The 13,595-nt window shown below is 24.9% G+C and overlaps 1 protein-coding gene and 1 long non-coding RNA gene across 3 annotated transcripts in view; both read right to left on the minus strand.

Moving 5' to 3' along the window:
- LOC106776034 (carnosine N-methyltransferase) overlaps window positions 1-1,623 on the minus strand; it is a 15,623-nt gene extending 14,000 nt beyond the window's left edge. Inside the window, exons 1-2 of one of the 2 annotated variants that reach the window (XM_014663330.2) lie at window positions 1,461-1,623; window positions 662-734 (exon numbers count right to left, since the gene is read on the minus strand). In XM_014663330.2, coding sequence (XP_014518816.1) covers window positions 662-734; window positions 1,461-1,552 — 165 coding nt within the window. In that variant the 5' untranslated portion in view covers window positions 1,553-1,623. The remainder of the gene's footprint in view (window positions 1-661; window positions 735-1,460) is intronic. The other variant, XM_014663331.2, reaches the window with a different exon arrangement.
- An 8,600-nt stretch (window positions 1,624-10,223) lies between these two features.
- LOC106775634 lies at window positions 10,224-11,545 on the minus strand. Its single transcript, XR_001376816.2, has 3 exons — window positions 11,442-11,545; window positions 10,954-11,045; window positions 10,224-10,474 (listed from the first exon to the last, which is right to left on the minus strand). It is a non-coding gene; the product is annotated as an uncharacterized LOC106775634 (long non-coding RNA).
- Window positions 11,546-13,595: the final 2,050 nt, after the last annotated feature.

Below are 13,595 nucleotides of genomic sequence, written 5' to 3' on the forward strand. Positions count from 1 at the left end.
AAGTGTTTGTCATGTTGTTTTTCTTCTGCATTATTTTCAACAGTGACTGACAGACAAAAGCTCAATCCATACAGTCTGAATTGACCAAAGTGTACACATCTTGCTCAAGCTTAGGAAGATACAAGCCAGAAATAACAGTGTAATCCCAAGGAAATATTGCTATTCTCTAGGACAAAAAAATATGTAATCCCTTAGAAGCTTTAGTTTTATTGCTACTACAATCAAAATTGGAGTTTCACATCACTCAATGATCTGAGTAACAGTCTTTTCATAAAGATTGGCTTACATTAGTGAGGCGAAACTTCTAAAATCACATAAAGAACCACACCTAAGTTTTATCTTACTAAAGGTTAAAAAAAACGGTCTAAATCCCCAATTTTGGCCCTTACGTTTAAGTTCTTTGAACTCTCCATGTTCACAATTGTAAGTGCATTTGCCTGCAATTTCCCACTTTGTCAAGGACCTCCAGGAAACCACAACTTAATTGCGAACAGAATTTAAAAGCTTAGTCCTATTCTATTTATGCCAGATCACAGCAATTCCTAACAAGACTGGTAATGCCAGAAAAAAGGAAACAAAGCACCAGAAACTGAACAGCCAAACATCAAGTTAACGACATAGCACTACCAGAATATCAAGCAAAAGTAGAGGACAAAAATACCTTATGGGCCGGTGGAAGCTTCCTGTAGGACCTTTCATATCTTCTAACATCCTCCTCTGCAGCATCAGGATAGCTGCATCGGAACAAACAAACAAAAGATACTACGGTGTTACTAGAGACATTTTTCGTAAATAATCTTATGATAAAAACAAAATATGACATGTAAAATCACTGTAAAATTTCATACAAAAATAAAATACAACAATATTTACTCATACAGCTAAAGAATTCAACAATATTTTTGTGGTTTTACACAGTTGTGGCTGACAGCTTTTGAATTTCGAACATGAACCGCTACTTTAATTTGATGAAATAACATTAGCAGTAAGAAACAGAAAAATAATAACAAATCAAATAATACAATGATAAAATTTAAATTTTTCATATTCGAAATAATTAGTTAAACATAAAAAATCATCATTTCCATCTAGAAAGCCGAAACCAGATACCTGCATCAGGCTCTGAGTTCTATTATTTATAAAATTAAATAAAAAAAAAAGTACCTTTGCCACATAAATCAAAACAAACAGTTTCTTATACTAGCGAAATCGTTACACTTTTTTCTCTAGAAAACAAAATAAGATAAAAAGGAAAGTAAAAACAAAACAGTGAACTATAAATAAAAGTTAAAAGCATTCATTTTTTTCTTCAAACACTTGAACTAGCTCTAGAATCTGAGCATCATGAATTGACAAGAAGAAAATTAAAAATACACTTTATTTTGGCTTAGATTGTTGAACGGCGATTTGAAAAGTACAAAAGTTTGAAGAAAAAAAATTGAGAAGAGACGAAGAAATACTTGAGGTAAGCGCTAATGATGCGTCTGAGGGATTGGATTTCAAGGGCCTCTTCAATCTTTAAACGGCGTCGTTGCTCCTCCTCTGCCTCCATAACTGTTTTTTTCTCTTGCTGCTCACTCTCTTAAGCACTGCGAAGAGGAAGAACACCTCTACTATAAAAATAACAATAATAAAGAATATCAAAATACGCCATCATAACGGGTAGGACTGTGTGGAGTTGACCCAATCACTTAAGGCCCAACATGCTTTGATAAATCGAAGGCTTTCTTCCTACACCCCTGTTTTTCTTCCTGCACTCACGTTTTCTTCTTCACCACCAAATTTTACCCTTATTATAGTACTATAAAATATAATATATATTATTAGATTAATTAGGTAAGGAGTAATTTCTATTTACCCACTCCTTTTATTTCTCACAAAACCTCTAATTCATTTTTACAAAGCATTCAATGTCTTTCTTATTGATCATTCTTTTTCCTTTTCTTTTTGTATTTTATATCCTTTTTGTTTAAAGCTTAGAAGTATGTATTTACTTTATTATTTTTTATTTTGTTATCGAGTTTTTCGACGAGAGTCGTTTGTAATTATTTTTCATTTTTCAAAATTTGATTTGTAGAAATGAAAAATTTGGTTTATAGTGGATAATAGATTTCAAAATATATAAGAATGTCTTGGATTTTAAAATCCAATTGGAGTGTCGAAAATGTCAAATTTCATATGTACGAATGTAGTGCCGTCAAAATGGGTTGAAATCCGTGAGTCAATCTGACTCTCCACAGGTTTGAGTTGGGTTGGGTTGGAAAAAAATGCGAAGATTTTGATGTGAGTCAATTTTGACCTGGTTCACTAAGAGTCCGGCTCACATGGGTTGAACCCGTGGCGGGTCGAGTTGGCTCACCAACCCACCTATTTTTTTAATTAAATCAAATTAATAAAATTAATTATTCAAATCCTATTTTTTATTAAAATCAAATTAATTAAATTAATTATTCAAAATGCACGACCTTTATTTAGGCTATTTTTACAATATTTAAGCATCCTATATATACAATATTTTTACAATATTTAAACATATACGATATTTTTACAATATTTAAACATCTTATATATACAATATTTTTACAATATTTAAACATCATATATATACAATATTTAAACATACTATATATACAATATTTTTACAATACTTAATAATTAATAACACGGAAAAATATATACAATATTTTTACAATCATTTAACCACTTCATCAAACACTTTTCATTGTTTAATATACACAATCATAACAATATAAAAATCATATAAAATATCCTATATAAAAAACATTATTTATGTAACTAAGATTTTTCAATTTTTTTACTTTAATTATTTCTAAATAAACACATGTTACTTATGATAACTAAGATTCTTTAATTGTTTTTATATTAATAAATACAAAATGAACACATGTTACTTAATAATTTAGATTTTTCAATTTTTTTAATTTCTTTTAGATCAATCAATTGGTCCAATTATTACTGTTTCATTTTGATCGATCAAAGTAACATGTTAAAAGAATCTCAGAAGAAGAGGGTGAAAAAAAAGTTAAGTGAGTTAATGAGCCAACCCGTTTAACCCACCAACCCGTGGTGGGTTGGGTCGGGTTCGAATTTTTTTTGGCTCGCTAATAAATGAGCCGGGTTGGGTTGACTCACTAAGGGGCCAACCCGTGATGAGTCGGGTCGGGTCGGGCCGGGTTACCCGTTTTGACAACTCTATACGAATGTCCCAAATTTCAAATGTATTAGTAGATTTCGAAATTCGGTTTAAGTAGTCTCATATTTTGAAATATGTTTCTAGAGTGTCTTGAATTTTGAAATCCAATTTAGGGTGTCCCTGATTTCAAAATGTAGTTTTACATTCTCTTCGATTTTGAAATTTGGTTTTGAAATCTCTCGGATTTCAAAATCCAATTTTGTTATCTCCTAGATTTCAAAATATAGTTAAGGAGTCTCCGGAACTTTGAAATCTTATTCTTTTCTTTTTTATTTTACTTAGTTGGTGTGTTTTGTTTTATGAATTTGTTGTTGATTTTCATTTTAGTTATTATTATTCAACAAGTGAGGTATTGTACGCTCATCTCATGTCGTAATCTAGTTTTGGTGAACTAGTCATGTGCGTTGGAGTACAGAAGACGACATATAGAGATAGTAATCGGTGGTGGTGACATGGCTTATCTAGATAAGAGTTTGGATTGACTATGTGCATTGTGTTGTGAAATGGCATGATGTTATGAGTTTATACCTTATTAGATTATCATATTATAATATTTTTATTATTATATATGTTTTTGGATGTAGATGCTACTAGCTCACCCTTACATTTATGATGATAGTTTCCACTTGCGATGATCATATTTTATACCAGAACAAATGATGTTGCAGAAGATATTGTTAATGATGATGTTGTGTAGATCAAGAGATGAGTAGAGTGTCAGAAAAGAGAAGGACTTATATCTCAAGCTAAGAGGAGACCAAATAAGATCCTAACAGTTTAAAGCATGTTTTTCAAATAAGTAAAGTATGACATAATATATTAATATAAATTAAGGTTTCATGTATTTATAAATTTAAAAATATGAAGATCTACTCTATGAAACAAAATAAGTAGAAAGGAAAGGAGAGGAAGACAAAAGAAAAAATATGAGAAAAATAAAGAAAGGATGAAAAGGAAGCAGCGAGAAAGAAAAGAATAATGAGAGCAAGCGGTGAGTTTCTAGGGTTTTAGGTGGAGTTTATATAGAAGAATAGAAGACCCACTCTATTAAATTATAAGTAAAACCTCTACCATTATTTAATTATTTTTATTATATAAAACCAGTAATTTAATTTCTTAAAACATGAAAATAGACATAAAATCATAATATTGTAGAATATGCATCATACTATATGAACAACTTGGTGAAATTGGTATAAATTAAACAAAATTCTACTTAATGAAAAAAATTCTCGATTTAGTCAAATAAATGTTTCATACTAAATTATATAGAGAGAGATGGAGACAATATAACAGCTTAATAAGTAGATTTAAATGGTTTGACAAAAAGATAATATGAAGTAATTGAGTGTAAAGACAATTAAAAATCAAATCGGTAATTAATTTTCAAGCATTTGTTATAATTTTAATTACTGATTTTGCTCAATTTTAATCCTCTCATTACTATATAAATTCACATTCTTGAATAAAAGTATCTCTTCTATAAAGATATATCTTTTGTTTTTTTTTTTCAATTCTTACTATAGCTTTCATATACCCACATTAGATTTAGTTTAAAAATTATAATAATTGTTGTAACATCTAACAAAGTTAACTTTAAAGAACTGGTCATGAGATTGCTTCCTCAGTCTACAATGCCTTCGGCCTCTCATTCGCAACCCACACTAGTCCAGCCTACTGAAGTTCACCCCACACATGTCCAGCCCATACCAGTCCAGATTCCAGTCCCCATCTGTCCAGCCAACTTCAGAGCCTTAAAACAATGAACAGGAAGACAATCATCAAGCTGAACATTATGACGACTATTAGATTTTATGACTTTGCACATTTCTTACATTATTATTACTTCTTTTCCTTCTAAGAACAATTTTATATTTAGTCCTATATTGGTTAGTGGAGATCTGTTTTGTTTATCAATTACAAAATTTTAGACATTAGACATTACATATATATATATATATATATATATATATATGTGTGTGTGTGTGTGTGTGTGTGTGTGTGTGTGTGTGTGTGTGTGTGTGTGTGTGTGTTTGCTTGGAATGTGTTTACATTGTTTGGAGTTTGCATTGATTGGAGTTGACTCCACTTGGTGAATGTTGGATGGTATTTTGAGTTGGATGTTGGTATTAAATCGTGCAGGTTTACTGGGGTATAAATTTTGCAAATTGCAGAGTGAATGTATTTTGCAAGTTACTGTTTTGAGTTGGATTATATAAAAAAGAAACTGTCAGGACTATAAAGACGACGTTACCGAAGGACTTATCCTTCGGTAATTATCCAAGTAGTGTCCTTTGGTTATTACCGAAGGATTTATCCTTCAGAAAATGCCGAAGGATTTATCCTTCAGAAAATGCCGAAGGATTTATCCTTCGGAAAATGCCAAAAGATTTATCCAACAATAGAATCCGTCAGTAATAAAATCCGACAATGATTTTTCCAACGGAATGGAGGCTATCGATAAACTGTCGATAAAATGGATTTCCGACAGAATATAGCATTCAACGACAGACATTGGCCACCGATAATACGATCAATTGTTGTAGTGGATTAGAATCCAATATTATCTTATGTATGCACTTAATTTACAATTATATTAATTTTGAAAATTATAACAACTTAAAATATTTTAACTTATATAAACAATTTAAAATGACTTAAGTTTAAATTAAAATAATATTAAAATTTTCACATGAAAATTAAAATAAGGGTGTTTTAAATAGTAACAGTAAGTAAATTTCTTAAAACGTAAAAAATAGACATAAAAATCATAATATTGTAGAATATGCATCATAATATATGAAAAACTTTGGTAAAATTGGTATAAATTAAATAAAATTTGACTTAATTTTGTTCATCTCGTTACTATCTAAATTCACATTCTTGAATAAAAGTATCTCTTCTAAAAAGATATATCTTTTATTTTTTTTTTCAATCCTTCCTATAATTTTTATATATCCACATTAGATTTCGTTTATAAAATTATAATAATTGTTGTAACATCTAACGAAATTTGAATTAAATATTACCTTATGTATGCACTATATTACAATTATATTAGTTTTGAAAATTATATCAACTTAAAAGATTTTAACTTATATAAACAATTTTAATAAATTAAAATAATATTACAATTTTCTCATGAAAATTAAAATAAGGGTGTTTTAAACAATAACAGTAAGTCAATTTCTTAAAACGTCAAAATAGACATAAGATTATAATATTGTAGAATATGCATCATAATATACGAACAATTTCGTTAAATTGGTATAAAGTAAATAAAATTTTACTTAATTTTATTCAATTTTTTTCATCTCATTGTTATGTAAATTCACATTCTTGAATAAAAAGTATCTCTTCTAAAAAGATATATCTTGTATTTTATTTTTCAATCCTTCCTATAACTTTTATATACCCACATTAGATTTAGTTTATAAATTATAATAATTGTTGTAACATCTAACAAAATTTAGAATCCAATATTATCTTATGCTATGCATATACTATATTACAATTATATTAATTTTGAAAATTATAACAACTTAACATATTGTAACTTATATAAAAAATTTAAAATGACTTAAGTTTAATTTTTAGTAATAATAAATTTTCTCTCAATAGGATGTAAAATCTAGGATGTATGACTTTAGTAATCATTGAATTAATCTATTAGAAATAATAAATTTTATAAATTTCTATTTCTTAAAATAAATAATATTTATAATTTTATAATTTTTTTAATTTTTAAGTAAAAACTTTGATGACAAATGTATATAAAAGAAAAGTAATAACGAAAATTAAATTTCAATTGACTAAAATTGTTAATCAGAATAGAAAATTAACGAAAGAACTTTCCGAAAACAAAATTAGTTGAAGGCAAATCAACTAAATTCTGATATTAATAGACACATTATAAGTTATAGACAAATTTTGAGGCAAATTCAATTAGGGTTATGTGTGTGAGTTGACCTAGTTTATGAACCTGTTGTGCTGGTCGATCGTGGCGTTAAATAAAATTTATTTTTAACCTTAACGTAATTTGTATGGGTTTATCAACTTAAGTATAGTAGATTAAAAGAAAATATTTATCATGTATTCATCTTCAACAACAAAAAAAAAGTGTATAATGTTATGTAAATAAGATGTATTGTTGTTTTGTATTACAAATACTTATAAATTATTAACAATAATAGAAATATAGCTAAGAAAATAATACAATTAATTAATAATGTTTCTTAGTTGAAGGCATTTAAAATTGACCCATAATCTCTTTTATGAGAATACATTGAATTGTGTGGCAATGGATATCCAATGAATTTACCTATACAACATATTCAACCATGCATTTACTTTCCTCAACAGAGACTAACATGAACACATTAATGTAACATTGAGATGCTGAATTTGAATCTCAACATTGCATGCCTGCCATTTGTATTCACTCACTATAATTCATTATCATTGCCTTTGTTGTTGACGTTGATTATTCGAACAAACTAGAATTGTTTGAAACTAGAAGACTGTGAGACAGCAATGCATTGATGCTTTTGTTGTGTGCCTATTTTGTCTTGTTATCTGTTCGAACACAATAATTTACAGTTTTATACTCAAATCACATCTATAAATATAGGAAAATGATATTTTGACACTGTACACGTGTCAAAATGTAATTGGATAATTTCAAATTAAAAAAAATTGAGATAAGGGCATATTTCGAAGAAAAAAATCAAAATTCTTTTTTAATTTGAAATCATCTAATCACATTTTGACACGTGTGCCGTGTCAAAATGGTGTCAAAAAATTAATGTCAAAATATCATTTTCTATAAATATATTGCAGCCATTGTTGCATCAGATTTCAGATCCAATCTTGAAGGAGAGTGTGCTCTTAGATGATGTTTCAATCAAATTGATGTTAGAAGAATTTACATTCTAACTCACATTGTTAAGTGTGAATTCAATTAATTGCATTGTGATATTAGTGCATTAAAGGACATTTATACATTAATCCATTTGAGAGTGTAATATATCATTAATTAATTAACACAAGCATGTAACTTAACGTATTAACTACAAAGAAAAACTTAATCAATTTAAATATTAATAATATTGTAAAGTGAGTTTCTCATATATACTAAACAATGTTAAAAAATAAATTTGGTAAATAATATGATGATAATGCAACTAAGTTGTTATCTCCTCCACAGTATTGCATTCCTTCCTACTTATTTGCATAATACAAGTATATGAAATTAGCTATTGTATTTTCTTTTTTTCAAATGAATAAATAAAATAATGCTAAATTTGACATACATAAAAAATGTATATTTTTTTATCTGATATTATGCTGCTAATGAAATATACATTTGATCCCGTTAAGTTTTTATTCGTTGAATAATTTATTAATATTATTATGACAAATACACTTATCTATTTTTAATACGTGATATTTGTCTAATAACTTTTGTTTAATATTTTTTACAAAAACAATATATATATATATATATATATATATATATATATATATATATATATATATATATATATATATATATATATATATATATATATATATTTTGTGTTGCATTCAATTTGGATGCTAACATGATGAGGTTTTTTACATTATGTATTGTCTTGTGAAAAATCGAATATTTCACTTAATTAGTAGTATAATTCTTTGATTTTAGATATAATATAAATTTTTATATGCATTAGTGAAGATTATAATAATCTTAATTATTTTAATAATTTTTTTTTATATTTCATTCATAGTATCGGTTGAAATATTTTGATTTATAAAATATCATATATTAATCAGATATATTAAAATTTAATTACGTAAAACATGTGACTAATGGTTTGTACTCGTTTTATAAAATATATTATTAAATTTAACTTTAATATTAGTTATAATAAATTTTCATCCTGTCACACTAGAATTTCAAATACTACAAAAAGACAACCCATTAGTTACATATTTAGATTCAATTAATTATCAAATCTTAAATTTGATTAATAATAAAATCTAGATAATAAATCAGAAGATATTTCTAACAATACACCACATGCATTATTATAAAAAAAACTATTAAATAAATTAAAATAGTTATTAAATCTCAATCATCAATGTATGTGACCGACCATAGTTAATAGACTTGAATAACAAGGAAAAATGAAAATAAAGTACACTTTTAAATCAATCAACTAATCCTTGCAACTTAATATACTAATTACACAAAAACAATTTATTCAGTTCACAATTTTGAATTACAAGAAATGTTAAAAATTAATTTTGATGGCTGACTTTGGATTAGAATGCAAAACAGCAAAAAAAAAATAATTTTCTATGAAATTCAAATTATTTTAAAGCTAACGTATTATTACAACTTACAAGTTATCAGCTAACATTAGAAAAAACAAAATATATATATATATATATATCCTCGAAAATGTCAAAATTTTATGATATGAAGTGTCAAAAATATTTACTTAAAATTTCTTTAAATTTAAATTATTGATATGATTGAAAATATATATGCTCAAGTTGTTCTTTAACTCATTTATGTATCACACATTACAAAAATTTAGATTTTTATTAGAGATTATTTTGTTTTTTCGACAGTTTTAACTCTTGAAAAGTATGTTATTTGGGATTAGAAAACCTTCTGAAAAATTCTGAGAAAAACATTTAGAAAAAATTGCGTCACTTATAATGAAATTTTGTTAAAACTGTCGAGATTAGGAAGGTTTGCTGAAACTAATGGAATTAGGGGAAATTTTATTAAAACCGCCTAAATTAATAGAAGTTTTTGTTAAAACTGTCAGGTTGAAAACGCCCAAATGTGTATAATTTTTTTTTTAATTTTTAATTGTAATAAAATGAGATTATGATAAAATTAGTTTTATTAACCATACAAACAATGAAATAATATGAACTACAACTAATTATTATATATAAAATAAACTATATTATTTAACATATTAATATGTTCATACAATTAATTATTCATATATTAAAAAAAATTTCAACACTAAATTAAAATACGACTAAAATGTTTATTATATTACTAAAAAAGAAACAATGTGAATATTATTTTTTTTTACTTTCATGGTTTGTCATACTCCCTTGATCATCATAAATCTGACAAGATTTGCTTGCTTCATATTTTCACCAACGAATAATTCCTCTGCGTCATATCTTACGATATCATCTAACTCTTCCTTCCTGCGTCAAACCTTAGGATATCTCATCCAACTCTTCCTATTCACAATAAATTATTAATAGTTACTATCAAAACTTCATAAATACTAATTTTTAATACACATGTAGAATGATATTTGTCTGTGATATTGTATTATATTATTTAGTTATTACTAATATAATTTATTGATAATTAAATATTATATAATAAATATTACTTTTTTTTTTAATTTTATTTAATAAATTTTATAATAGCATTTGAATTATTTACATTATTTAACATTTTTTCAATGTTAATAAAAAAATATATTTGAAACTTTAAATAAAATTTAAAAATTAATTAAAAAACTAAATTTATATTGTTTTAAATATGAGAGATTAAATTAATTTAAAATTAAAAAAATAATAATTTCAATTTTACAATTAAGAAACCAAAATTATGTTTAACTTAATTTAATATATTATTTCTAACACTTTGCACAATGTTGCATGTTTTAAAACAGGTAGATCTGAGGAGCAATGTAATTTTTTATGCTAACCTGTAATGTTTTTGTTGTGAAAGATAAAATCCTTTATTTGATTAGCAACCGCCATTGATGTTTTTGATGCATGCATTTGTATCTCATCTTACCTGATAGCAAAATAACAGAAGATTACATAATAAGAAATATAATTTGTGAATAAGATCTTTCTGCCACAGCTCATTATATAAACTAAAACAATATCTAAAAAAATTTAAGTTCTAAATAGATGAAGGGATTTGTTAATGTAGTTAGATATAAATGTTAAAAAAAATTGTTAAAAATAAACATAATACTTACTACTAAATGAAAAAACAAAATCTTAAAAGTGGTTATGTATGTAAAAATATATTCAGAATATATAAATACATAAACTAGATCCATGTTTTTCAAACAGATACCAGTAACATACTATGAGATAAGTAAATTATGGTTTAATATAAATGTAACATTTTTTCTAATTATCTTAAAGAAAAAAAACATTCTCGTATTTTATGAGAGCTTACCGTCTGACATAGAAGCTTTCAGTTTTTAAGGCTTTCAACCAAAATATGAGAGAAAAAGAAGAAAGATTGAGAAAAAGGAAAGACAGAGAGAAGCGGAGGGAATGAGACATGAGCTTTTAGGTTTTACATTACCTTTATATAGTCGAACATGGGTCGGGTCGGTTAGATTATGTGTGTAGTTATAAAAGTTTTATTATTATTTAATAATTTTTGTTAAATAAAATTAATAACTTAATTTTCTTAAAAACTAAAATAAATATAAAATCATGATCTTGTACAATATGCATCATAATATATGAACAACCTTCAAGAGATTATTTATTATTAATAAATTAATTATCTAAATTTTTATAAAAATAATTTTTGTATTTGTAAAACACTACAAAAAAATTTAAATAACAATCAATTTTAGAAATAGAAAATAATTAGTCACCATGTAAATTAATATAAATACTAATTTAAAAATTAAAAATAACTTATCTCTACAATAAAAAATAATAATTAATAACCAATTATATTTGATTTCTATATTAATTATCAAGGTTTGGAGTATCAAAAGTATCTAAATTTTTCATTAGTTATAATTTTCTATTTATAATAGTGACTACTTTAAAGACTATTAATTATTAGTTTATAAATTAATATTTAAATTAATCAATATGATAACCAATTATTTTTTGTCTTAAAATTAATAACTATTTATAAGTTCTTTTTACAATGAAATAAATTATAAGTTTTAAAATTGTTAGTTAAAGTGATACACATCAATATATTATATATTTATTTGTACTAAATAAGGATAAATCTGCTATTATTTAATAATAATTCAAACTAAAAATATTAATGAATAAATGTATGACTTCTATAATAAAAAATCTTTGTTTTAACATTTGGTGTATTTTTTTATATAAACAATAGATTCGCTATTAATCGTCTAATACACTATAATCGTCTTATGTAATAATAATTATTAGATAAAATTAAGCTAAGTAAAGTTAACTTTCAACAAATTCATCTAACAACTCGTCCTTAACACTTATTTATATTTGCATAAATGGTTAGAAGCATAAAAAAAAGAGTTTAAAAAGACTTAGACTAATATACAATACCAATAATTATTTAAAATGATAATAATAAAAGGTAAAATATTTATCTTTTTTAAGATTATTTAATAAACTTTTAATTATTTAAAAAGAATAAAAATATCAATAAAAAACCAAATGTTTATCTTTCCTACAATTACTTAATAAACTTCTAATTATTTTAAAAAAATAATAATAATAAACCTAATAAAAACACGATAATTTCAATTATCACTTAATTAATAATAGATTAAATAAAACAAAAACAAAAAAATCCAAAATTCTAGTGTTTTGATGGATTGATCAGTTGAATCTTGTTTCCTAGTCAAATAACTAAATTGATATCCAATTTAAGTTACAATTTATTTTTAAATCAATTCTAGTGTATAAGATGCCATTTAGATCATTTGGGTGAGTATTTAAGTGCAACCAAATTAGAAAAATATAGTTGTTGTCAAAATTTAACAAGAATAATTGATTATCATTTGATAATCGATTATTTCAATAAGAAAGTTATCTTGTATGAATTTTCTTTGGAAAAATCGATTTTCAGGTATAATTGATTATTTCTAAAAAATGTTGGATACTCTATATGCAGATTTGATTTCTTTTGTTTTTTTTTTCTTTTGTTATTTATGAATGGAAATATTTTTAATACTTTAATGATTGTTTGATAATATATATTGAATATTATGATGGTTTATCCATGAAGTTATATATGTATAGTTTGTTATAGTTTAATTAAATTTTTTATAGTTATAATGTAAAACCTGTTATAAATAAGTATATATATATATATATATATATATATATATATATATATATATATATTCTGTTCAGAATTATATATATAAAACTTGATTTAGAGTCATGTTTTCAATAACTTTAAAGATTTTTTTATATATTTTTTCTAAATTAAATTTTTCTAATAATTGATTAAATGTATGATGGGGATAATTATGAAAGTGATTCATGATGTTTGAATGCAAAATGCAAGGCATGTATATTGTGAAACTAATACTTAGACGTAAACAGTGTCTCATCTTGTCTAACGAAAATAATTGACACATTA

The sequence above is a fragment of the Vigna radiata genome, chromosome 10 (genome assembly GCF_000741045.1).
Source record: "Vigna radiata var. radiata cultivar VC1973A chromosome 10, Vradiata_ver6, whole genome shotgun sequence".
NCBI lineage: Eukaryota > Viridiplantae > Streptophyta > Magnoliopsida > Fabales > Fabaceae > Vigna > Vigna radiata.